Consider the following 27,024-nt stretch of genomic DNA (forward strand, 5'->3'; position numbering starts at 1 on the left):
ATGAAAGCCCACCCCAAGGAGATGGTGCCCCTCACGGGCAGAAGAGCCACCATCCCCTTTGTGAACCCTGCCATCATGCAGGAGAAGAGGCCATCTGAGATCACCCCCACCAAAAAGAGGTAGGGCCAGTAGATGTGGGCCTGGGTGCTGCGGTGAGAGGCATGGGAGGGGCCTGGCGCCCACTTTCAGGGAGCACCTGCTGGGGGTGGACCTGAGACGCCATTCTTATCTCACCTTGGGTGGCCCGGTGCCCAGCCAGGTATAAGTGGGGATGTATGTGTGTGGAGCGGGGAGCCCTGCATACTCTGGGGCTGAGCTGGAGAGGTCAGTACGACTGGAGGGCCTGGGGCACTGAGGCAGAAACATTCAGAAAGGTTTCTGGGGAGGCAGGGAGTTGCTGGAAGTCATCTTGAGACAAGGCGCTGAAAAGTGGGTGGAAATTCCAGGTTAGCAGGGGCTCCCTCCTGGGTACATTTTCCATGTCCCCTGGGGGGATTTCATAGCCACTGGGTGCCCAGCCAGGTAATTCAAGCTCTCCAACTCCACCTGTGTAAGGGGGGCACCAGTCCATAGAGTGATGGTTAATTGCAGTTGTGCCAACAAGGTGCTTGGCACCAAACTTGTTGGCCCCGATGGTGTTTTATTGCCTTGAACTTTGTCTTCCTTGTTGTTATTGTCACTGTCACTCCCCAGGGCCCCTGGGAATGGGGCAGGGCCGGGACAGTTATGACCACTCCCAGGTGAGGGCGCGGGGGAGGTGGGAGCAGAGAAAGTACTTCTCTGGGGTCACAGCTGGCCCTGGAGCTGACCCCATTGCAGTCCCCCCGCCCCCTCAGCTGATTTGGTGCCCTTCAGCCTGAGTAGTGGCTCTAGTAAAGAATCTGCTTGCAATGGGGGAGACCTGGGTTTGATCCCGGGGTTAGGAAGATCCCCTGGAGGAGGGCATGGCAACCCACTCCGGTATTTTTGCCTGGAGAATCCCATGGGCAGAGGAGCCTGGTGGGTTACAGTCCATGGGGTTGCAGAGTCAGACACGACTGAGTGACTGACTCTCTCACTTTCAACCTGAGCGCCCTCCCTCACCCCAGCTGTGCTTCCCTTGGACCCGGGTGGGCCCGGTCTAGCTTGGCCCGTTTGCCCCGCCTCCTTTACTCCGTCCCAGGCCTGTTTTAGGCCGAGGTGAGCTTGGTGCTTTCCCTTCTGTTGGTTCGAGTGATAATTGCTGAGGTCTTTCGAGCACCAGGCCCAGGGCTGGGCCCAGGATGGGGAGATTGGGACATGAGAGAAAGAACACCCACCTCTGCTCACAGTCTGGATGGTGAGGGGGCCCCCAGGGAGAATTCGGGGAGTGGCCTGGAGAGAGGGTGGTCTGGGCCTAAGGAGGGGAGGGTTGTTCTGATTCTGTGGGTACTTTGTAGAAGAGCTGGTATTACTGTGGACGATGGCAGGTAGACAGGAAGGGAAAGAGCATTCCAGGCAGGGCTTGGGGCAGGAACCAGTGAGGAGTCCCATGTGTCTAAAGTGCTGGGTAGGTGGGGGAGATGAACCCCTCTGAGGCTGGGTCTTGGCTGTCAGTTGAGATTGGATATCTTGGGGGAAGTGGGGAGCTATGGAGGGCTTTTGTGTGAGAGGGAGGGCATGGCGAGGTTTGCATTGTGGAAATGATACTCTTGGAGAAGGAAATGGCAACCCACTCCAGTATTCTTGCCTAGAGAATCCTGTGGACGGAGGAGCCTGGTGGGCTGCTGTCTGTAGGGTCACACAGAGTCGGACACAACTGAAGCGATTTAGCATGCATGCATGCGTTAGAGAAGGAAATGGCAACCCACTTCAGTATTCTTGCCTGGAGAATCCCAGGGAGAGAGGAGCCTGGTGGGCTGCCATCTATGGGGTCGCACAGAGTCGGACGTGACTGAAGCGACTTAGCAGCAGCAGCAATGATACTCTGGGTGATCTGTGTGGATGATGGATCAGAGGGGAGTCTGTTGTGATTGTTGCCCCGGTGATAGGTGGTTAGCCTGGTGGTGAGGCATGGAGAAGCAGGCAGGGATCAAAGAGGTATTAGCATCATGGAGTCTGAAGTATCGACTATGGGAGGGGAGGGCGAAGGAGGACGTAGAGACATTTTCAGTTCTGATGGGGGGATCCAGATGGATGACAGGGCTGTCTCTGACATTAGTACTTCAGAGGAGCAGGAGCAAGGTCAGGAGGAAAGAGCCAAGTTCAGGTGTGAAATGCTGGCTGAGAGGTACTAGAGGCACACTCAGGTGGAAGCTCCAATTTGGAGCATAAGAGAGAAGACTGGGTGGACATGGAGATCAGACAGGTGTCAGAGGCCTGTGGGGGAAGCCTGTTTCTGGAGAGGCTTGCCTGAGTAGGAGCAGAGATACCTGGGTTGTTTTTTTTTTTCCTCATGGCAAGTGGGATCTTAGTACCCCCATCAGGGATCAAACACCCATTCCCTGCATTAAGCATAGTCTTAACCCCTGGTTCTCCAGGCCAGTCCTAGAGCAGCGATAACTTTGAAGCTTCCTGCCTCCTGTCCCTCTTCCCTCCTCTCTCACTTTCCCAGGGGAGGTTTGGACCTCAGAAGGACTGAGGACAGCGTTCTAGGAAAATCCCAGGTTCTTCGTGCAGTCAGGCTGCCCTTCTGGGCCCAGCCTGGCTCATGAACTTAGTTCCAGGCTCAGCTCTGCCCATGACCCCTGCCCAGCCAAGGGCCTGGGGTGAGGTGTGACCTTGGTCTTCCAAATAGGTGATCCCTTCTCCTTCCCAAGGCTTTTTGAGGGCCCTCACGTGCCTACTTCTCCCCAGACCCCAAAGATTTAGGCATCTCCCTCAGAACTGAGTATAGGACTCAGGTTTACAAAGAAAAAGAAAATTAAATATTATACATAAATAAAGATGGCAGCTCTGACTGCTAAGGAAATATGTACTAACAGTTAAATTGGAGGCACCAAAAACTCCAGATTTGAGAGAAATTTTTGGACCTGGAGCTTTTCCTGAAGCATCATGCCCCTCTCTGTGAGAGGCTGCTGGGGTTCCTGTCCCCTGGGCCTTGCCTTGCCCAGGGACACAGGCACAGGACAAAGGCTATAGAGGGCCCTGAAGCTCAGAGCCCTTGGGCTCTCCATGGGACAAAGTAACAGAGAGTCCTCCCCAGCCCAGGGGTTGCCTAGGGATCATTCTCTGCCTTCAGAGGAATAGAAATGCAGGAGAAATGATGCAGGGCTGTCTGCCTGCCTGTGTTAACGGCATGTGGGTGGTGGCTCCTTTTGGGCTGGGTCAAAGATAGGAGTAAACAAAGAGCAGCTGCTGCGGGTCAGGAGCCAGGATGTCACCTGGCCAAGACCTTGACGTCCGCTCATGCTGGTGGGTGAGATACGGCATGTGCAGTGGCAGGCAGGGCAGGTGTGGGACAGGCCGTCCCAGGAGTTAGCTCCTGACCCACAACTGGGTCCTTTGCTGCTCAACTCTCGTTACCCTCCTTCCCGACACTGAAGACCTTCTGTCTCGGTCACAGCCTTCAGCTTCCTGTTGAGGGAAGCAACCTCCCACAGTTTACAGTTTAGGGTTATGTTGGTTTGTTTCCTTATTGGTCTCTCCATCTGTCCACCTGTTTATCCAGCCAAGTATTCATTCCTCATCCATCCATCCATCCATCCGTCCTTCATCCTTCCAAACTATTCATCATCTACCTACCTATTCAACCATCCATTCATCTGTCCAACCAGTCATTTTTTTTTTTTTCAACTCATTTATCTTTCACCTATCCATCCTTACACTCATCCATTGTTAGGTCTTCTGAGTATCACGATCAGGGTTGTGTTCTAGAGACTTAGGATGCTGCAACTGTAGTTTCCGCCACTGAAGAACTTACAGATGAAAGACAGTGTGTTGTTGTCTAGAGCAAGGAAAGCAATGGCTTCCCTGTGCTATAACCTGGTCTCTTCTTACCAACCCACTGGGACAGGAGCTTTGCAAGGGGAGGCATTTTTGTCTATTTGTTCACCACAGTGTTCCCCAGCTCCTAAAATAGTGCTTGGCAGATTGTATGTGTAAATGTTTGTTAGTAAATGCACTACTGAGCCCAGAGAGGTAGGGTGGGATGGAGGAAGGGCAGGGGTTGGACCAACTGGGGAAAGAGCTGCTGGTGTGAGAGTCGTCTGGCTCTGCCTGGAAACAGTCAGCACATCTCAGCCAGGATGTTTTGGGGCTGAGCTGCTAGCAGATGTGTCTTCAGTCGCTGGGTCAGAGCTGCCGTAGTGGTATGGGGACAACTTTGGGGTGATAGTTCTGGGGGACTGCAGGGGTGCAGAGGAAGGTGATCGATCGCATAGGGTGATTGCTGATGCCCATTTCAGCTGGACGGTCCATAAGGAGACAGCTCTGGAGCAGCGTTGCTCCTGAGTCCAGGCCTTAGGGAGCATCTAGCCCAGTCTCTCTAGGGGAGGACACTTGACCCAGAGAAAGTGAGTGACTACCTAGGGCCACACAATAGGAGAGGCAGAGGCAGCCTAGAAGCCTGGCCTTAGGCTCTCAACTAGGGGTTTGCTCCTCTCTTTTGGAAGAATGATTTGATTTTAGGTCAAGTCGGAGGGGCTTTTGATGGGCAGGAGACAGGAAGGTGGGGCCCAATGTATGAGTGAGCCCTGCCCTCACCTCGCTTATGCCTCATTTCTGGACTAGCTCTGGGCCTTCCAGGCTTGTCTGGGCCTAACCGGGAGTGAGCACTCAGCGAGGTGGGCATCCTTGCAGCGGGGCTGCAGGACACACAGGTGAACAAGCCCTGCCCAGCTCTAATGGGCTTGTTTGGGTGTCCCTCCAGTGCACACTTCTTCCTGGAGATAGAAGGGTTTGAGCCCAACCCCACGGTTGCCAAGACCTCTCCCCCCATCTTCTCTAAGCCCATGGACTCCAACATCCGGCAATGGTGAGTACTCCAGCCCTTGGCCTCAGAGGGTAGGCAGGGACTTGCCCTGGGCCACACAGCCGGGCCTGGCTGTGGCATGCTACCATTGTCCATTTAAAAACTTGTCCCTCCCCACTCCCCTCCAGTGTCTCTGGCAACTGTGATGACATGGATTCCCCACAATCTCCTCAGGATGATGTGACAGAGACCCCGTCCAATCCCAACAGTCCCAGGTGAGCCGGGCCCTCCCCTCCTCCCACTGTGCCCCCAGGCAGTGCTAGAGGGGCCAGGCACCAGGACCCTGCAGAAGAGAGAAAGAGTCCGCTACTGCTGGGCTTAATGTCTGGGCCCATGGCAGTGGCCTGTAGGTCATTTTTGGGGGGAAGGGAAGGAGTATTACATTTTATAAAAGTAATATCCATTCATCATAAAACACCAGAATAACAGCACGCAATAGAATGAGAACTTAATGCAATGCCATATACTTAAACTAAAAATACATGCATGCAACCATCAAACATCAGTGTGTGTTTTACAAGAACACACACACAGAGAAGGATTACGCAGCAGTGTGTTACTACAGCTGCCTATTTCGAGTGTGGGGGTGGGGAGAGATATTTGAATATATTAAAAATATTCAAACAACACAAAATATGAAGGTGCAGTTTCTCTTCCTGTGATCTCGTGCTTTCGAGGTCTTCACGATGAACGGTTAGGTACGAATCTTTCCTGATCATTACAATGTGGAACCAGAGATACAGTTTGCTAAAACGTGATTGCCTTTGGATTAGAAGCGGAGCAGCACACGAATCCCCCTACCCCCTCCCCCAGCACTAAGGGAGGGGACGTCAGGCATTGTGAAGGGCAGATGTAAATACTGGTGCAGCGCCCTGTGGGCAGAGCCTGTGGGCACAGTGGCTCTGTTGGAGGAAGGTGAGACCCTGGGGAGGGGCGATGCACACGTTGTGAGCTGGAAACATTTTCTGGCCTCAGTGCAAACCTGGCCAAGGAAGAGCAAAGGCGCAAAAAGAAGCGGCTGAAGAAACGCATCTTTACGGCGGTGTCGGAGGGCTGCGTGGAGGAGCTGTTGGAGCTGCTGGGGGAGCTGCAGGAGCTTTGCAAGCGGCGCCACAGCCTGGACGTGCCTGGTCAGTGCCCGCCCGTGGCCCAGGGCTCAGGGCTGGGGCTCCTGCTCAGCCCCTGCCGTCCACCTCCCTCCCTCCCCCACCACTTGCCCTGACCTCCAGCCTTAAATGCTGGGCTGGCGACTTCGAACCTGATTCTGAGGGCAGTGGGGAGCCATGGAAGGGCTTAGACAGGTTGTGATCATGGTCTGGCTACTCGGCGGAGGATGGGGGTAAATCTGGAGAAGGCCGCTGTTCAGGCAGAGCTGGAACCCCAGCAGCAGGCCTGGGAGACAGAGAAAAACTCTTCGTGGACTCAAAGACCTGAGGAGTGAATCCAGGGTGGTGCCACTTGGACTTGGGAGACTTGGTGGCTGATGGGGCCTGAGCCATCTTGAGGACCAGGGAAGTAGCGAGTTAAAGGCAGGCGGCTAGCTCCATGTGTAAGCAACCAGGGTGAGGGGTGGTGGGCTTGAGATTTCTGAGGTGGACAATGGGAAGTCAGGCAGTGGGTGGGACTGCCCCCTGCCAGGGAGATGGTACAGAAGGCCATGAGCAAAAGGTCTCTGATAAGACTTTGGGTAACTCACCTGGGAGGAAGGGCCAGCCAGGGGGCTGGAGGAGGAAGAACTGGACAGGAAAGAGGGAGGGGAGGAGCTTGGGGCAGGGAGCTTGGCGGAGGGACTGGGCAGGGTCTTGCGGTCTGGGGCTGCAGCCCCCACAATCCAGTCTCCCCTCCTCCGGGCTGGGCGGTTCCAGGGCAGCCGGGGCCCCACTGTACTGTGGCTCCATCCTGCCCTCCTGCCTGCAGACTTCCTCATGCACAAGCTGACAGCCTTGGACACGGGGAAGACGTGCCTGATGAAGGCCTTGTTAAACATCAACCCCAACACCAAGGAGATCGTGCGGATCCTTCTCGCCTTTGCTGAGGAAAATGACATCCTAGACAGATTCATCAATGCCGAGTACACGGAGGAGGCCTATGAAGGTACTTGCCTGTGGGGGGGCAGGGGAGCGGGAATCATGCCACACACAAGCAGTGCTGTCTCTGAAGCCCAAAGCACTTAACATGGTGCCCAGCACCTTCCTTCATTCTACAAACAATCTGAAGCACTGACCATGTGCCAGGCAGTGCTTTTGGCCCCAGAACACAGGATTGAACAAGACCAGATTGAAGCTTCTTGGCTCTAAATAAGGTAATTTCAAAACTGATGGAAATCTCTATGAAAAGGAAAGTTTAAAAAAAAAAAAACCAGAAAAGATAATGTCATCAAGAGTGATTGGGCATGGGCAACTTTAGTGTGGGTGGTCAGAGGGCACCCGAAGCTGGCATGATAAGGCTCCAGGACAAGGCAAGAGCGAAAGCCCAAGACAGGACTGAACTTGACACAGCTGAGTGATGGCAAGAAGGCTGGAGATGAGGTTAGAGAACTGGGCAGGGCTAGCACATGGCAACTGGTAGTATTGTCATCATCATTATTTTTTTCAAAAAAATATGTCATAGGCACCATGTCTAAAATATAAGACACTCCATTTTAAAAAATATTTATTTTTATTGTTCCTGGTCTTAGTTGCAGCACATGGGAAATTTAGTTGTGGCATGTGAGATCTTTAGTTGTGGTCTATGTGGGATCTAGTTCCCCCACCAAGGATTGAACCCAGGCCCCCCTGCACTGGGAGCATGAAGTCTTAGCCACTGGACTACTGGGGAAGTCAAATCACCATTAGCATTATTACAGCCCCATGTGGGTCTTGGTTTTATGGCTTCTGTCTGAGGTGGGCTGGAGAGGGGGCAGTGAGACCAAACGTGGGATGTTTCCTGCTCAGGAAATCCATTGTGGATTATCAGTAAGGTGTGTCTTTGATTTTTTGGAGTCAATAAACATCCTGTTAGGATCTTATGATATGCTTGTGACACAAATGACTGGCCCAAGAATAACTTGATGTCATTTTGCTGATATGTCATGAGTGCTAAACATGTCAGCTTTTTGCAGGTGGGAATCTTGCTTGGGAATTTATTTTTCTCATGGGATAAAGTAAGTTTATTTATGTGTATCTATTTATGTATATATATATTATTACTATTATTGGTTTTTGCCAGTCTGGTGGGTGAAAAGTGTTAAATCATTAAGTTCAAAATTTCCTCTTCCTGATTACCACTGATTCCAAATATCTTTAATTTTCTGTATTGGCTGTGTGTATTTTCTTCCCTGTAAAGTGCTTGTTAATAATCTTTTCTCAGTTTTCTTTTAGGCTTCTTGTCTTTTTATTGATTTGTAAAAGCTCTTAATCCATTATGGACTCTTAAAAACACATTGCCTCTTTTATTCATCTCAAATATTTCCTGCAGTCTATCATTTGTTTCACTTTCTTTAAGATGTCTTTTGAAACACAGAAATGTGTTTAATTTTTATGCAAGCAAATGTATTTAATTTTTATGTAAGCAAATATATTGGTTTTTTTCTTTATGGTTTCTGCATTTTGGATTTTGCTTAAGAAGGTTTTCCCTGCAAAAAGTCACAATATTGTAAATTATCCTCCAATTAAAATAAATAAATTAAAAGTTTAGTTTACAAGCAATTTACCGGTTTTTAAAAACTCTTAGTTTTTTAATCCACCAGGCTTAATTTTTATGTATGGCATGATTACAGCTCTTTGGAAAATGCTATTTCTGGTAGGAAGTTCTGAGACCTCCCTACCCCCCAGGCTTCCAGTCCCCTCTGTCTGGAGGTTCTCTAGGCTCCACCAACAAGGTCAATGTCCCCCTGCTCCCTCCCTGCTTCTTCTCCCCTGTTCTCTTTCTTAGTCATCAGGGCACTGGGCACCCAGCACCCAGGCTAGATGCCTGGATCTTGCCTGAGGCACGCCTCCTCCAAACCCCACAGACCATCCTGAGGACTCTTCCTCCTAAGGATCTTTGGGTGCACTGGATGGACAGCTCTTCACATGTCTGGGCTACACATCTTCCAATTTTGCAGCCAGAGTGATCTGAAACACATATGTACAAACCCCCAAACTTCGGTCATGTCACTTCTCTGCTTCAGTGCCTTTATGCCTTCCTGTAGCCTTTAAGATAAAGTTCTAATCTCTTTTTTAAAAAAAATATGTAATATTTACTTATTTGACTGCCCCAGGTCTTAGTTGCAGCATTTGGGATCTAGTCCCTTGACCAGGGGTTAAACCCAGGCCCCCTGCACTGGTAGCATGGAGTCAGCCACCAGACCACTGGTGAAGTCCCTGAAGTTCTAACCTCTTATCCTGAGTTAGGAGGCTTTGAGTTGGCCCCATCCAGCCTGGCTACACTTTCGTGATCCCAGCTGAGAGGCCACTTATGGGAAGCACCCCAGTCCTCCAGGTTGTGTTAAGAGCACCTCTGGGTACCACAGCTCCTGTACTTCCCCCATCGTAGCAGTAAATTCTCAGGGAGACTGTGAGCTTCCAGAGGACCAGAATTAAAACTGTAGCCCTGTCCCGTTGTGTTCACGTTGGAGCACAGAACAGATGCTCCAAGGATAATCCTTGCTTCCAGGCAAGACTGAATGAAGCAAAGAATGAAGTTGGGACTCTTGGTAGCTGGGCGACGCCGACCAGACAGGCAGCTAGTATTTCTCAGTGATCCGTGGAGGGTACAGAGGCTAGAGAAAGGAACGGCGAGAGAGTGCGTGGTACCCCGGGTCCCAGCAGCTGAGCGCCCCTCACTCATCCCGACCCGCCCACAGGGCAGACGGCGCTCAACATCGCCATCGAGCGGCGGCAAGGAGATATCACCGCGGCGCTCATCGCGGCTGGGGCGGACGTCAACGCCCACGCCAAGGGGGTCTTCTTCAACCCCAAGTACCAGCACGAAGGCTTCTACTTCGGTGGGTGCGCCCCCGCCCGGGTTGGGGTCCAGGCTCTTGGGTCCAGGGTCCAGGGTTCGGGAGGGGGCGGAGGGCGGGGCGGGGCTCCTTCCCTGAGAAAGGCGCTAGCAGACTGAGCGCTGGAGACCCCACTGCCAGCCTCTGCCTGCTGGGTTGTGTGGGAGAACCCTGGAGGACAGAGCTGTGACCAGGGAGGCGGCAGGGGCTGATGTATCCGAATGGGGCCACCAGGCTGGACCAGAGAGGAAGCAGCGGAGTAGTGGGGAAGATGGGGGAGCCTGCATTCCAGAAGTGTCCCCTGGGGGTCTTAGTGGGGACATAGGCATTCACCTGAGCAGCCCTCTGCAGGGAACCAGGACCCGGAGGGAGGGCAAGAAGAGAACCCAGTTTAAACCCTAGTTGATGGGAGAGGAGACAGGTTCTGAGAAGGGAAATGACTTGTCCCTGTGTAGCAAGGAGCTAATGTAGGCGTTCAGGCTGCCAGCTCTTGCCTCTGTTCCCTATATCTAGTGCCTCTCAGGACTGCAACAGGGAGGAAAAAGTGAGAAGATGAAAATTCCCTGGCTAACACTCTAGGGAGTCCAAAAACAATTGGGGTTAGGCTGTGTTGCGTTAAGTCCTTCAGTCGTGTCCAACCCTCTGTGACCCATGGACTGTAGCCCACCAGGCTCCTCTGTCCATGGAATTCTCCGGGCAAAAATACTGGAGTGAGTAGCCATTCCCTTCTCCAAGGGATCTTCCCAGCCCAGGGATGGAACCTGGGTCTCCAGCATTGCAGGCAGATTCTCTACCATCTGAGCCATCAGGGAAGCCTTATCCCAGATGAAAAATAAAAATTTTAATATATGTAATTTAGATACAATGAAGTTACTCATTTTAATGTAGAGTTCTGTTCATTTCCACAAATGCATACAGTTGTGTAACCACCACTATGATCAGGACAGGGAACAAAGAGCTTCATCCCACCAAAAAATTTCCAAGTACAACTTTGTAGTTAACGCCTCTTCCTAGAAGGCCCTGATTGATGGCCATGGATCTGTTTTCTCTTCTGGGTGTTTTTTTTTTTATTTTTTATTATTACTGTTTTTAACCTGCAGGACTAGTTAGCCTATAGGACTAGATGGGTCTGGGCAGCCTCTGGTCTGACCTGGCTGGGAAACCTTCGTCCGGTGGGATGAGGAGAGGGGACAGGATGGAGACTGGCAGGGAAACAGCATAAGACTCGATGTCCAGCCCTGATTCTGTCCCCCCCTTTGATGTGTGACCATCTGTAAGTCACTTGCCTTCTCTTTTCTCAGTAAATATTTGTCATTTACTATATACACCAGGCATTGTTCTAGGTATTTGAAATATATCTGTGAACAGAACCAAGATCTCTACCCTCATGAAACTTCCATTCTAGATGGAAGAGAGACCATCAATAATAAACATGATAACTAAGAATGTTATGTAATAGGTTAGAAAATAATAAGTGCTGTTGAAAAAAAAGTAAAGCAAGGGGAGGGCTTCCCAGGTGGCTCAGTGGTAAAGAATCCACCTGCCAATGCAGGAGATGCAGGTTCAATCCCTGGAGAAGATCCCCTGGAGGAGGACATGGCAACCCATTCCAGTATTCTTGCCTGGAGAATCCTATGGACAGAGGAGCCTGGCGGGCTACAGTCCATGCTGTCTAGAAGAGTCGGACACGACTGAGCACGGCATAGCAAAGCAAAGCAAGGGAAGGCGATCAGGAGTTCTGGGGCAGGAAGGCAATGGGTTTCAATTTTAAAAAGGGCAGTTAGGGTGATTCATTGAACAGGTGATGTTTGAGCAAAGACTCAGAGGTAGTGAGGGAGGAAGTGATGCAGCAGAAGGAACAGCACACCTGGCAGAGGGAACAGAATGTGCAAAGGCCCTGAAGTAGAAAAACACCTGTGTGTGCTGGGGAGGGGGCGGGGAAAGGAAGAAGCCTTTGTGGCTGGAGAGGAGTGAGTAAGGAGGGAGTGGAGGAGATGATGTCAGAAGGTGTAGAGCCTTGTAAGCTGTTGTTGGAACCTGAGCTTTAGCTCTGGGTGAGGCAAGCCTTTTGTGTTAACAGGATCAGTCTGGCTGCTGTGCTGAGGATAGGATTGGAGGGCCAGGGTGGTAGCAGGGAGACCCATTAGGAGGTTGAAGCAATGATCCAACTTCAGTCTCCCACTCCCACTGAGATGGTCAGGAGAAGGCCCAGTCCTAGACCTTGGCGATCACCGCGATCGAAGGTTTGGATCTGAGATCTTGACTAAGATCCAAGTCAAGATCTGGCCCAGGAGAGAACCGAGCCCCTGTGCCCCGCTCCCCTAGGCGAGACACCCCTGGCCCTGGCAGCCTGTACCAACCAGCCCGAGATTGTGCAGATGCTGATGGAGAACGAGCAGACGGACATCACCTCGCAGGACTCACGGGGAAACAACATCCTCCATGCCCTGGTGACCGTGGCCGAGGACTTCAAGACGCAGAACGACTTCGTCAAGCGCATGTATGACATGATCCTGCTGAGGAGCCGCACCTGGGAGCTGGAGACCACACGCAACAATGACGGCCTCACGCCCCTGCAGCTGGCCGCCAAGATGGGCAAGGCCGAGGTGGGCGAGGTGGGGGCAGGCGGGAGGGCACCAGGCACGGCCCCCCGGGGGCCCTTCTGTGGCTAAGCACACAGAGCCTTGCTTGGCCAGGCAGCTCGTGGGCCCACCCTCGGGACTTCAGGCCCTGACACTCTGGGTTTCTGTCTCCTGTCCTGGGACCCTGTCGCCTGGGCCAGGGTGGAGGAGCCTTAGGGCTGCAGTGATGTAAGCTCTGTGGCCGAGGATTCCTGTGTGGCAAGGTACTCAGTGGAGGCTGAGTGTCTGACCCTCAGAGCCTTCAGTCTCTTGTGAGGACAGGAGGCCCAGAATGTCTGCTCTGGATATAGAGCCAATGTGCTGCTTCTCCCCAACTCTGGGGAGATCCCAGGCTGTCTGTCAGGTTGAAACATGGAGCCAAGTCCCCAGTGGAGGATGCGGTGGCTGGTGGCCATTTGCGCCCTTGAGATGTGGGCCAAGAAACTCAGGTTAACTGGGAGCCTTGGTGAAGACTCAGCTGGGGAGGGCTTTCATCTCTCCAAGTGGCTGGAGCCATGGCTTGGTCTGATTTCAAGGGCAGGACTCAGGTTGGGGCTGGGGTCATAGCAGAGCCTCTTCTGCCTTCATATCTTGAGCCCTGGGAGGGGACCAAGGCTCTGAGGAGGCTGCAAGGGGGTTCTGCTTGGGGGTGGGAGTGAGGTGGGGGAGAAGCTGTTGAGCAGCCCTGGTGGCACAGCTGTGCCAGCCTCAGGGCCGCTGCTGAGGGAGGCGCTGCCCTGAGGGCCTTGGGTCCCTTCCCAGTGCTCAGGGCTGGTGCCCACAAGGGACCTTTTCATTCTCTGCGGGAGCAGGGGGGAGGAAGAACAGCTTGGATAAAGGAGCAATTGTGTGTGTGCCTGCCTCCCTGGTCTCCTGCCCACCCCAAGGACACAGCTTCCTGGGGGCTTTGAGGAGGGTCACATTGTGGTTGCCAAGTTGGAACTTTCTCCAAGGACCGCTGTGGCATATGAGGTCCCTGGGGAGCCCAAGATGAAGCTTCCTGCATGCAGTCTGGCTCCATGACCCCCTGGTTCCCTGAAGGAAAATATGCCCTCCCCGTACCCCAACCACGCCTTGTCAGTCTTGGGGAATCCCCCGCACCCTTCCCACTTCCCTTCTCTCCTTCACTCACTGTTCTTTGGACGTCTTTCTGGATGCTGCTCAAGTTGGTCACTGCTGGGAATAGAGATGCCTAGGACATGCTTAGGACACAGTCCCTGTCCTTGGATTCTTCTAGGCTGGGGTGCAGGAAGGGGAGACGTGCCCTGGCCCCAGAAGCTCCCTGCCTGGTCTGTAGAGATGTGAGAGATGTGGGATGATGTGGGAATCCCATTGGGTCACGTGAGATCAGGGCCCTGACATTGTCTTCCCCATCAGGACTCTCTTCCTGGGCCTTGGGTTGGTGCCCCAGGAAGTCCTGCCACATCTTACGGTTCCCAGGGCTCATTTTGGGGAACTAGTAAACTCTCCATCTCGCCGGGACTTTGGGACCATCCAGGAAGCTTTACAACATGCAGATGACTGGGTGTCCCCACCCTTAGAGATCTGGATTGAATTAGTCAGTGGTGTGGGAATTTTAAATTGACCTAGTAACTCTAACATTCAGCAGAGAGCGAGGCTAGCTGACCTAGGTTTCACGAATCTCTCTGAAAAAGCCTGGTGGTTTCTTGTGTGTTAGTTGCTCAGTCATATCTGACTCTGCAACCCTGTGGACTGTAGCCCACCAGGCTCTCTGTCCATGGAATTCTCCAGGCAAGAATACTGGAGTGGGTAGCCATACCCTTCTTTGGGTATACCCTTTAGCCATACCCTTTTCCCGATCCAGGGATCGAATCTCCTGGATTGCAGGCAGATTCTTTTACTGTCACACCACTTCCACTGGTGGCTCAGAGGTTAAAGCGTCTGCCTCCAATGTGGGAGACCTGGGTTCGATCCTTGGGTTAGATCCCTGGGTCGGGAAGATTCCCTGGAGAAGGAAATGGCAACCCACTCCAGTATTCTTGCCTGGAGAATCCCATGGTCGGAGGAGCCTGGTAGGCTACAGTCCATGGGGTTGCAAAGAGTCGGACATGACTGAGCAACTTCACTTTCACTTTCTTTTACTGTCTGAGCCACCAGGGAAGCCCTGGCGCTTCTTAATTTTTCAAAAAAATTTAATATTTTAACCTTCTTTTGACTGTGCCATGCGGCATGTGGGATCTTAGTTCCCTGACCAGGGATCAAACTGTCATGAGAGTGCACGTTCCTCGGTTCTTTGTCTCGTCACAACAAAGATTTGGAGTGATGGACATTATAGCCCCCTTGGCGTGTCACAGCTCTTGAGTCTTGGATAGACTGTGTTATAGCTCTCAGGTCTCGAAAGGATCATGTTATAGCTCTTGTTAGACAAATCAGTGCTACAGCTCAGTGTTACAGCTCTATTTTATTTAGAAGATAGCAGGAAAATCCGTCTCTGAGGCATGAGGGCACATTGATCCAAAGATGCGAGGAGAAGAGCGCCCCAGCTCATGGGAGAGAGAGAGAGCTAGCTTTGGTTCCTCTTTTTATATGTTTATCTCTCTCCCTGGGCCTGTCCTATGTAAATTGGGCCAGCCAGGAGTGTTGTTTGTTTTACCTGAGGTCCTCACTCCGGTCCTCGGACCTTCTTTTGTTCTATTTTCGCATGCTTTTCCCTTCTTTGTCTTTTAGCCACCGCCATTTTGGACTCCTTTTTCCTATTCTACCTGCCTAGCAAAACCCATGCCCCTGTGTTGGAAGCTCAGAGTCTTAAACACTAGATTGCCCAGGAATTCCCAAGGCTGGTGTCCTGCACCAGTCCCTGACTGGCCAGGGCAGTGAGCCTCAATTGGCAGGGTCTTGACTGAGAGTGGGATGTGAAAGCTGGAGAAACTTCTAACTCAAGCTCAGGTCAAACAGAAATTACTTCTCAAAATGGTCAGTTCCTAGATTCTTCCCTGAACAGACTCCCCAGCCGGTGGAAGGATCTGTGAGCTGATTGTGCAACTCTCTGAAGTGTGCAAAGGGCCTTCACCCCTTTGTCTCTGGTATTCACAGTCTCTGGTGCAATGCACAGGTCAGCAAGCTTTGTACTCATTCCACAGATAAAGTGGGGCCCAGGGGTCACAGTAACAGGCACTCGGCCAGGCTCTCGTGGGAGACTCTTCCCAGGCCCTGTCTGTTGTAGGGGTGGAGGGCCAAGCTGTGCTGGCCCGAGCCCTGTCCGCTGGCTGACAGTTGTTCCTCTTCCTGTCCCCAGATCCTGAAGTACATTCTCAGCCGTGAGATCAAGGACAAGCGGCTTCGGAGCCTGTCCAGGAAGTTCACCGACTGGGCGTACGGGCCTGTGTCATCCTCGCTGTACGACCTCACCAACGTGGACACCACGACCGACAACTCCGTGCTGGAGATCATCGTCTACAACACCAACATTGATGTGGGTCTCCCGGCTGGGCTGGGGGGAGATAGGAGGCGGCAGGCTGGGCCTCAGGCCAGGGGCCCTGGGAGACCCCATTCTACTTGCTGGATGTGTCTGCCACCCCCGTTCCTTAGCCTCAGTGGGTGGGGCAGGTGCTGGGGACACCTGTTCCCAGCTGACCCTGTGGAGGGGTCTCCTGGCCCCATAATCCTGGATGGGGTGGGGGTGGGGGTGTAGATCTTCTCCATCTTGTTTCCCCCCAACTCCTCTTATTGGTTCCTTATGGCTGAGCTTAGAATCCCCTCGTCCCCAAACCCGGCCTCAAATGGGGGTCAGGGAGTGTACCGTTGGAGCAGTCAGGGAGGTCTTTCTGGAGGAGGCAAGGCAGGGAGGTCAGTGAAGCTGAAGAAGAAAAGAAAGGATCAGCTCAGTGGGAAGTTTTTGGCTCTTGGGGGAACAGAGGCAACACATCTTTTATATTTTACCAAGACTTGTGCCTCCCAGAGCCTGCCTTGCTTGGGGTCTCCCTGGCCTCTCACAGCAGCCTGACTGGTAGGGCAGGGATTGCAATCAGTTTTTATGGAAGAGGACAATGAGGCACAGAAAGGGTCAAGGGTTTTCCAAGGGTCACACAGTGAAGGGGGGCCCAGGAGGGGCCAGAACCCCAGTCGTGGCCCTGGCCCCACTTCTAGCCCTCACTCCCGACTGTGCATCTGATCCTCTTGCCAAAAGCACCAGGCTCCTGTGGTGTTTGGCTATGCCTGGTTGCACTGGGGCCTCAGGAGCTGGAAATTACCCTCCCAACACTTCCAGCCAAACCAGTTCATTGGCCCCTTCTGCCGGGGGCACTGCTGACTCAGAGTTCCCTTTGAAATGAGGGCCCTTTGAAAATGGTCCCTCCCTCCCTCTCATCTCCATGGTGACCGGTGCTGTTCTATCCCCAGAACCGGCACGAGATGTTGACCCTGGAGCCCCTGCACACGCTGCTGCATATGAAGTGGAAGAAGTTCGCCAAGTACATGTTCTTCCTGTCCTTCTGCTTCTATTTCTTCTACAACATCACCCTGACCCTCGTCTCTTACTACCGCCCCCGCGAGGAGGAGGTATGTTGGGCCCCTTGAAGTGGGGGATGAGGTGGTTAGAGCTGCAGGAGATGGGATCCACCCCACGTGCATATGGGGAAACTGAGGCCCAGAGAAGCCAAGAGATTTGCGTGGGGTACCCCGATTGTCACGCTTTACAGTGTCTTGGACATGGAATACGTCTCCAGCCCTGAGTGGAGCTCAACCCCAGGTGCTTAGTCCCAGGCGGACCCCTGATGAGGGAGGCTCAGGGAATTAGGAGCCCCAGGCCTGGCCCAGGCTCCAGGTCTCAATCTGGAGCCGATTGGGTGTTTCGGCTGTGGGAGGAAACACGAGGAGGTGGAGGTCACTTGGAGAAGCTTTCCCACCAATCTGGGACTCAGTTTCCTGTCCAGTCACATGAGGCACAGAGTCTTGGCTTTGACTGTGTGGTGGGGCTCTGTGAGTGTCTGGATACAGATGGGACAGACAAATGCCAAGAGGTATGAGGGAGTTGTTAGCATGGATTGAATCATGCTTCTCACCGTAGAATCCTGGGTTCCCACCGCGGGTGGGGTAGGCAGGGGCTGGGGGCTGCCCTTCCTGCACTGGCTCTTACAGAGAACGGGCTTCATGCTGGCCTCTGGTCCAGCTCGAGGGCCGGGCATGCGTATGTGCACGGTCGCCCCAGGGTGGGTGCTACCCCTGCCTTCCTCACTCCGCACCCTGCACCTATCCATTCCTCTCCCTTCCTCCGTAGGCCCTGCCACACCCCTTGGCCCTCACGCACAAGATGGGGTGGCTGCAGCTCTTAGGAAGGATGTTTGTGCTCATCTGGGCCATGTTCATTTCTGTGAAAGAGGTGAGTGGGTCACTGAGCCCTCCTGGTCTGGCCTGCGAGGCAGGCAGGGGGCAGCAAGCTCTGTCTGCTACTGCTGCTGGGGGACTGTGGGGACTCGTTTCCTCTTTAATTTTAGATTTACATAAATAAGCAGGCTTATCCTACCTATTTCATGTATCCATCCCTCCATCCATCTGTCCATCTCTCTGCTATTTATCTACACTCCCAGCCACTCAGTGTCCCTCCCATCTTCCCCTCCCCTCCATCCATCCACCCAATCACCTGCCATCTCTCATCCACCCAACTGCTCATCCATCCATTCAGACACCCACTTATTGTCCTTCAGTCCTTCATCCAACTGTCTTTCCATCTGTTTGTCAGTTGATCCATTCATCCATCCAGGTGATGAATCAGCAGGTATATTCTGAACACCTTCAACCTGTGGGGCCCTGGGGGGAGCTAATAGGGATGAGGGAGTCTGCCCTCTTTGAGGTCATAGTCTGGTAGGAATTTCAGATGGACACAGATATCAAGACTGTAAGATAGACTGTGAAAAGGGCCTGATGTTGGGGTCAGACCCATGTTCAGAAGAGAGGTGACTTTTATTTGGGGATGGGGGAGGTTAGGAAGGCTGGAAGGTAGAGATGTCACCAACTGTGGTAGGGTGGGGTTGGCATGAGGACTCTGGGGAGAAGGCATTACAGGGCAGATGTGGGGAGCAGTGTACAAAGGCTCAGAGGCTGGGAGGCCAGGCCATATTTGGGGAATGGCAGGCAACTGTGTGGCCCTGCTGCTTTGTGGGTTCTGGAGTGATGATGGGGATGAAAGTAAGAGATGCAAGAAGACTGGGGGGAGCATCCACTCTTACCCTGGGGTTGTCTCTGTCTCCCAGGTACCAGTCCCTTTCCATATCCCTCACTTGGGCTCTGACTGGGCCTTCACACATTCCCCTGGTTCCTGAGTCTCAGTCCTGGGGAGACGCCCCCTTCCCCAGGTCTTCCGGCGAGGGGCACGAAGAGGGGGCAGCTTTTCTTTCCTTTCTGGCCGCAGGGCATCGCAATCTTCCTGCTGAGACCGTCAGATCTGCAGTCCATTCTCTCTGATGCCTGGTTTCACTTTGTCTTGTAAGTAGGTCTGTCGCCTTGGTTACCACCTCACAGTCAGGGCCGAAGTCCTGTATGAGGACTGCTATGTCCCTCTGCAATGGCCACCCTACTCTGTCACCCTGTCCCAGTCCTTACGCCAAGGCATGTGGCCAGGGACCTCCTCCTCCCTTCTGTTGAGAGAGGCACAGAGGGGAGGGCCAGAAAACACTGGGACAGTGCCCACCATCTGGTCACAGGGAGAGCTGACTACACCCTGTCCCAGAGCCCTGGGGGGCAGGCAGCATAGAGAAAGCATGTTTATGTTTTAATGAAGGGACATTCCAAGCCAGTTCCTCCCAGCTGCTGTCTTGGACGCTGGCAGATCAGGGCTGAAAGGGACTTGAGAAATCACCGTGTCTGATCTCATGAAACTGAGGCACAGAGGAGGGAAGTGAATCACTGAGTCACGTGGAGCTTCGGGCATGTCGAAGCCAGCCCAGTGTCCCAGTCATCCTCACCCCAAGCTAGTCTGGGGTCAACTACTGTAGGCCCCAGTCAGAAAGCCCAGCTCAGCAGCTTCACTGAATGAGGTCATGTGCAGCCGATGTCAGAGGATTACGTAACCCTGTCTCTAAACAACAGAAGGCTGATTCAGCATCATGGCTTCATGAAAAGGAACAGGATCTGCGGCTTGGGGTGAAGCACGTTGGGCTCCGGGGTTCTGTGGACCCCACCAAAGTCCCTCTTCTGAGCCTTTGGGTGGGTCTATAGCACCTTGAATACCTATTTATTAATAGCTGTCTTATTAAGTAGGCATGTGCCTTCCAGAAGTATGAACCGAGTTCTCCATCCCTGTGGGCGGGTGGGGCACCCTGACACTGCAGTGAATGAATAGGCCAGGTGCAGTCCTACCCACAGTGCAAGTCACATGTGAGCCTGACACCTTCAACAAAGTGTGACGATCCCAGAGAAAAATCCATTTGTACCACCACTGGCTTTGGTGCGGATGAAAGGCCTTGTTCTGCTCGTCTCCTTCTCTGTTGTTTTCTTTGTGTGGAGGAAGGTGTTTAAAATGCTTCCTCACTTCAGTGCCAAATACACCGATCACCCAAATGTTTGCTTTCCACTGCACAAAATCGAGATTGACTGTGTCCCAACTTTAACTAGTTAGGTATTTCATAATCGCGGAGACTGCCTGATGCTATAAGCAAGAGAGGGTTTCTGTCCAGATGTCTGCCTAACTGATGACAATGTTTAGGAGTAGGTTTTGATCTTGTATGTTTGGTGGATATTGTACTTTAAATTTTTAAAATTGTGGTTTAATGCATGTAACATGAAAGTTAAACCATCTTAACCGTTTTTAAGTTCAGTGCTGTTAGGTACGTTTGCATTGGTGTGCAATCTCCTTTTAGCGTATCTATTACATGGCATGTCTTGTAGTTTTTTAAAAGACTTCTCAAAGTAGGTTATGGGGGACTTTTGTTATGACTGACGTTTGAGTATACATGTTGTCAGCTTTGTCATTTTGATTAAAAATGGAATCTTTTACTGCATCCTTCGTCTACTCCAGAGTGCCTCAATCTCTGTGGGAATCACAAGTCACATGGGTGATTCAAAAAACATCCAGCCTCCTGGCAACCACCCTGGGCCATCTGAACCAAAATCTATTGGGCCCTGGGGAACTCTATCTTTAAAAAGTCCTTGTCAACTGCAACCAGCCCTGACTTGCATCTGGCAATGCAGTCTGCAAAGCTGGGTTTTAGACGTGGTCCAGCATGTCTGGGGCAGCCTCGGCTGTCTCTTTGGTACCACCTACCAGGGTCATTGTTCAGGGTTTATGGGAGGTTGGAGGGTTTGGACATCTCTGCCCTGATGCCGAGGAGAAGTAAGTAAGGCCCTTGTTTCCTGTGTCTCCTGAACAGTTTTGCCCAAGCTGTGCTTGTGATACTGTCTGTCTTCTTGTACTTGTTTGCCTACAAAGAGTACCTTGCCTGCCTCGTGCTGGCCATGGCCCTGGGCTGGGCGAACATGCTCTACTACACGCGGGGGTTCCAGTCCATGGGCATGTACAGCGTCATGATCCAGAAGGTGCGTTGGGGATGCTGAGCATCAGAGATGGGCAGGGAGGGGCCCCTCAGAGAAGGCCCACTCTTCAGATGGGGAAACTGAGGTCTGGAGAGGAAAAGAGACTCACCCAAGGGACAGGCCACTGCTCTTTCTCTCAATGTCATGGTCTCCCTTTGCCTTTGCTCATGGTCTTGGAGGAAAAATATGCATGTATAATATATATATATATGTAGGTATGTTTATTATAGATGTTTACCATATAGAGGATGGTGTAGCATGCAAGTTACAAATAATAATAAAATACGCAATACTTTTTTGTTGTAAATTCCACATGGCTAGTTGAATCTCACCAAATAATTTGTTGATTTTGGTTTAACTTGTATCTGTTGCCAACCTATGGTTGCAATTGACATGTGAACATTGTGCCAATATAAATGTTGCCTGGAATTTTCGTTTGCTTTTTAAAAATAAATAATTAATTAAAATATTTTTTGGGGGGCTACCCTGGGTCTTTGTTGCTGTGCATGGACTTTCTCTAGTTGCAGCGAGCGGGAGCTAGTCTCTAGTTTGGTGTGAGGGTTCCTCATTGTGGTGGCTTTTCTTGTGGAGTACCAGCTCTAGGGCACACAAGCTTCAGTGGTTGCGGTATGTGGGCTCAGCAGTTGTGGCTCGTGGGCTCTAGAGTGTGGGCTCAGTAGTTCTGTCACACGGGCTTAATTGCTCCACGGCATGTGGGATCTTCCAGGATCGGGGATCCAACCTGTGTCTTCTGCATTGGTGGGTGGATTCCTATCCACTGTACCACCAGGGAAGTCCTTTCCTTTGCTTTAAGGAGGAAGATGAAAAGGAAACAATGAAGACGTGTTGAAATTGAATTTGTTTGTCAGTGATGCTGAGACACTTATTTGCTGAATTGAATAATAGTTTTCAAATACTAGAAGAATATTTCATCAATGTTTTTGTACTATTCACAATATAACAGCCACGGATAGTATATATTTTTAAAGTTTTATCTGCCTTAACATTTTTTCCATCATTGTCTTAGGTCCAGATCTAGACAATCAACAATCTTTGACTTGTAGCTTTCACCAGTTTCTATGATGTAAATCACCCACCATGGCTGATTTCCAGTTATCAACATGAGTACAGAATCGGGCAAGGATGCACAGTAAAGCATCATTATATAGTGTTTTCAACATATAGCTACAATAGATGTAAATAGCCTTAAAATTCTAGGTAATTGTTAGGACTTCCCTGGTAGTCCAGTGGTTAGGACTCTGGGCTTTCACTATGGAGGACATGATTTCAATCTCTGATCCAGAAACTAAGATCCTGCAAGCCACATGGAGTGGCCAAAAAAGAAAAAAAGAAAAAAAAAGCCTAAATAATTGTAAAATGTAGTAAAGTCATTTGGAAGTAATGTTTTGACTACTTATTATCTTTGTTTCTAATGTAATTTATTTAATTATGTTTACACAATCCAATTCTTAGTCATGGCTTGTTTAGCAACCAGCTCAGGAAATTCACGAGAGTGTGACAGTCAGCTCTTGTGAACTGGTGTGAGCAGTCCCCAGCACACGGCCACTTCCAGAAAGCGTGAGGATTCTCGATGTGAGATTCTATGAGGAGAGGTGCCGATGTGCAGCCTGTATTAGCAAGGACAGAAACAGACTGTGTTGTATGAGGGAGGAGGGTGGAGAGGATGAATAGAAGAGTCTTTCTGGAACAGGTGGGCCCAGTGCTGAGCTGTGGAGGGAGCGTCAGGAGGATCCGGGGAGGGTCACGGAAGAGTGGCCCAAGTGAATGAGGGCATGGTTGGAGTGCAGATCCGGGAGACGGTGGGAAGCAGGAGATCAATCTATAGCGAATATGTACTCAAACCTTACCCTTGAATCATGTTTCTTTCTTTGTAGGTCATTTTGCATGATGTTCTGAAGTTCTTGTTTGTATATATCGTGTTCTTACTTGGATTTGGAGTAGGTAAATGATTTACAAATAATAGCAACTGCCACATTTGTAAAGCCCTTTATATAGACATTAGCATGACAGAGCATGCGGGAGCCTCAGCAACAGTTATATCGGTCACCAGTGAAATGCTCACCGTGATCAGCATTTCCCAATGATTATCTGTGTGAAGAGCCGGCTCACTGGAAAAGACCCTGGTGCTAGGAAAGATTGAGGGCAAGAGGAGAAGTGGGTGGCAGAGGATGAGATGCTTAGATAACATCACTGACTCAATGGACATGAGTTTGAGCAAACTCCAGGAGTTAGTGAAGGACAGGGAAGCCTGGCATGCTGCAGTTCATGGGGTCACAAAGAGTCAGACACAACTTAGCAACTGAGCAGCAATAACATTGATTATCTCTTTACTTCTCACAATGTATTGACCAAGGCAGGAGTCATCATCATCTCTGATCATAAGAGAACTGAGGCTTAGAGACGCCAGGATTTGACGAGGTCGCTTTTATCCGACCACACTATGTGGTATGCCTCCCACCTTCACATCATCATATGTGTCCCTCTCAGCTTCAGATAGGTTTGGCAGGTGTTTTTGGCTCAAACTGACAGATAGGGAAGCTAAAGTTTGCAGAAATGTGATTGACAGTCTTTGAAAAATAGGAGGAGAGTAATGTATCGAGGTAACCTCCTTTGGCCCTCCACGTCATGTTACTGTCGTGGATCACTTCAGACATATCTGTGAGAGCCTCTGGTCTGCTGGGGACCAGGGATGGGAAACCCTCTTAAAAACCTGTCTGTTTATGACAGAGGGAAAAGCACAACCTGATTTTGCTTCTAACCTCTGCCTAAAGAGATATGATTTTGTTTTCCCAAGCCAGTTCTTTTCCCCAGTTATCACAGGCATTTGAAACTAGGCAGCTGATTCCATCTGTCTGGTACCTTTTCTGGGTCACAGTTTGCTTATTCATTTGCTCCTTCACTTGCTTGTTTATTCATCCACCCATTTCCTCACTGATTAATTTGATCATCCATCCATCCATCCATTCATTAAGTAATGAGCCACTGCTGTAGTGCATTGGGAAGAAAAGAAGAAAGAGCCTCAGGCTGTGACCAGAGATCGTGCCACACAGCATTAGAAGGAGACTCAGGCCCTGCCAGTCTTGGGAGAGACAACCCAGGCTACTGGAAGTTGGGAGCTCCAAGCCTGGTTGAGGAGCCAGGGACACACAGATTATAGATTATAATTTTCAACTCTGCAAACCCTTGATTGGTCAAGGGCTGAACGGTGGGGTAGCGAAGGGAGAGAAGAGTTTGGGCTTTGTTAGGCAGAAAGGTCTTTCTGCAGTCATTCAAGGCAGAACACCAGCCTGATGAGGCTTCTGGAGGAACTGAGGCTGGAGATGCGATTTCAATAACCAGAGAGAGGAAGACAGCAGTGTCTGTGTGCCTGTATGTCCGCGTGTGCATGTGTGCACGTGCAGGTATGCACGAGTTCACTGAGTAACCGGACAGAAAGGCTGCAGAGAACACCCTGTTATGTCCTCACAGCTCTGGCCTCGCTGATCGAGAAATGCCCCAAGAGCCATGAGAACTGCAGCTCCTACGGCAGCTTCAGCGACGCGGTGCTGGAACTCTTCAAGCTCACCATAGGCCTGGGTGACCTGAACATCCAGCAGAACTCCAAGTACCCCATCCTCTTCCTGTTCCTGCTCATCACCTATGTCATCCTCACCTTCGTCCTCCTCCTCAACATGCTCATAGCCCTGATGGGGGAGACGGTGGAGAATGTCTCCAAGGAGAGCGAGCGCATCTGGCGCCTACAGGTGAGCCTGGCAGAGTCCCCTCTGTGTGTGTGTGTGTGGGGGGGGTCCTGTCATGGGGACTCAGTTCAGCACATGGAACCCGTGGATCTAGGCTGGGGCCTGGAAACCTGCATAAGCTCCCTGTGCTTGGCCAGGTTCAAGGAAGGTAGGTTCCTGGAGTAAAGGGTCCAGGGAGTGTGGCTGGACAATGGCATGTGTGAGAGGTACTCAGGCTTATGGCTGTGCTCTGCTTAGAGTCAATGGTGTGATATGTGGGTGTTGAGGGTATAGGACAATGGAGGTGACAATTCTGCTTCCCTCCAATACTCCTTATATGCTGTGGGCCTTACACACTGGGGATACTAACCCACAAAATGGCCCGGGCATGGGAGAGGCCTGGCAACCATGCCTCACAACAGACGGTGTTGAAACCGGGTTGAAGATGGTGAGAATTCCTTCTTGCAGAGCTACTTGGGAAAGAGGGAGCAGCTTTCTTCTGTGATCCCAGAGGCAGAAATGGGACATATGGGGAACAAGAGGGAGAAAAGCTTTGATCTGATACAAGGAAGTTACTAATTGTTAGGGCCTTCTTAATGGATTATCAATAATATTCAGGGGAGATTAGACAAATTATGGTTGGGAAAATTGCTGAGGGGATTCCCAGCCTGAGATGGAATAGGACTGTGTGATGTCTGAACCTCCTTTCACCACAGGAGCTCAGAATCCTACCTTTCAGTTAGGAAACTCTGGACTCGCATAAACATAGTTTATGTGATGTTTAAAATAATTTTAACACCTTTCCCAAACTTACTGGGCTTTCTTTTCTTTCATTTTTTTAAAGTCTTTGTTGAATTTGTTACAGTATTGCTTCTGTATTATGTGGTTTTTTTTTGGCCTTGAGGCCTGTGGGATCTTAACTCCCCAGCCAGGGATCGAACCCACACCCTCTGCATTGGAAGGTGAAGTCTTAACCACTGGACCATCGGGGAAGACCCTGGGTTTTTGAATTCTGTAGGTGAGCCAGATCCTCAGGATCTGTGCATTAAGTAAGCATTCTGTGCAGGTGGAGTGGGCCGTTTGGTGGTGTGTGTGTGTGTTCTTGTGTGTGCAAGTTCTTGTTTGTGTGTGTACATGTGTGGGCACACCCACACTCAGGCGGCACCCCGGCGCTGGCTCCTCAGTGACACACTCAGGCTCCTTTGTGTTCCCAGAGAGCCAGGACCATCTTGGAGTTTGAGAAAATATTACCAGAATGGCTGAGGAGCAGATTCCGCATGGGGGAGCTGTGTAAAGTGGCAGAGGACGATTTCCGGCTGTGTTTGCGGTAACAGAGGGAGGGGGGCACTTTGCTGGTGCTCTGTGGGTGGGTGAAGAGACATGCGGTGTGAATGTTAGCCAAGCCGTGATGCCATTTGCTTGTCGGACCATGGCCATGGTCTGTTCCGCCTCCTCAGAAGATGGAGTTTGCTTGTTTGGGGTCGCTGGCCCTGGGACAGGCTTCCTGAGCCTCAGAAGGGAGAGCGGGGAGACTCTGCCCTTCTGGAGGTGCCTCTGTGGCTTCTCCCCGCCCAGTGCCTACCTTAGAAGAGATCTGCCAGCCTGGCACCCTTTGTCCTTCTGTCTCCCCTGTGTGGGTTCACCCCTTATGTCTCTCTGAGTCCCATATCCTGGGAGGAGACTGATCCTGGAGGCCTGGGAAGATGTGTACTTGGGCAGGCTTCAAGCCCCAGTAACACTGATATGGACACATGAGTCAGGGGTGTTCCCAATCCCCGTGGGGGACACCCCAAATGTGGTGCTAGTGTATTTGTTTGTATTTCATGAAGTGCGCTTGGGAAATAGTGAGAATGATTATCACACCCTCAGGATCAACGAGGTGAAGTGGACTGAATGGAAAACTCATGTCTCCTTCCTCAATGAAGATCCGGGGCCCGGGAGACGGACAGGTACCGCTGCTGTCAGGAAGCATGATGCCCACTCCTGCCTGACCATGTGACCCCGGGGGACCCTGATTTTCCCCATCTGTAAAGTGGGGGAGGAGGGTTGAACTAATCCCTTCCAGCTCTATCATTTTATAACCTGAGTTGGAAACATTTCTGAAAGTCAAGTGGTGGGCCAAGACCTACCTGGAGGCACAACTTGCAGAGTGCTGTATTTGTAAAATAGTGTTTTGTCTTTAAAGCAGATTCCAACAAAATCCAAGATTCTTCCAGAAGCAACAGCAAAACCACCCTCAATGCATTTGAGGAAATAGATGAATTTCCGGAAACTTCAGTGTAA

The 27,024-nt window shown here is 51.2% G+C and overlaps 1 protein-coding gene across 2 annotated transcripts; it reads left to right on the forward strand.

Annotated features, from left to right (window-relative positions):
• On the forward strand, window positions 1–27,024 carry TRPV3 (transient receptor potential cation channel, subfamily V, member 3). 2 transcript variants are annotated; one of them, XM_010847482.1, is made up of 17 exons: window positions 1–119; window positions 4,829–4,933; window positions 5,059–5,145; window positions 5,906–6,060; window positions 6,848–7,024; window positions 9,756–9,896; window positions 12,219–12,499; window positions 15,771–15,947; window positions 16,874–17,032; window positions 17,751–17,852; window positions 18,882–18,955; window positions 20,839–21,004; window positions 22,897–22,963; window positions 24,491–24,765; window positions 25,956–26,068; window positions 26,611–26,690; window positions 26,927–27,024. In XM_010847482.1, the coding sequence occupies exons 1-17, from the start codon at window positions 1–3 to the stop codon at window positions 27,022–27,024; spliced, it is 2,376 nt and encodes a 791-aa protein (XP_010845784.1). The 2 variants fall into 2 exon arrangements, with proteins under 2 accessions (XP_010845784.1, XP_010845783.1); XM_010847481.1 differs by having other exon boundaries at window positions 26,930–27,024.

Source organism: Bison bison, unplaced genomic scaffold (assembly GCF_000754665.1).
Source record: "Bison bison bison isolate TAMUID 2011002044 unplaced genomic scaffold, Bison_UMD1.0 scf7180017864249, whole genome shotgun sequence".
NCBI classification, from domain to species: Eukaryota; Metazoa; Chordata; class Mammalia; order Artiodactyla; family Bovidae; genus Bison; species Bison bison.

Bases quoted from the DNA above. Each gene is read 5' to 3' on its own strand.
- TRPV3 (XM_010847482.1), top strand. From the start codon at position 1: ATGAAAGCCCACCCCAAGGAGATGGTGCCCCTCACGGGCAGAAGAGCC. The intron at 18,956-20,838 runs GTAAGTAGGTCT...TCTCCTGAACAG, and splicing joins GCCTGGTTTCACTTTGTCTT to TTTTGCCCAAGCTGTGCTTG. The intron at 21,005-22,896 runs GTGCGTTGGGGA...CTTTCTTTGTAG, and splicing joins ACAGCGTCATGATCCAGAAG to GTCATTTTGCATGATGTTCT.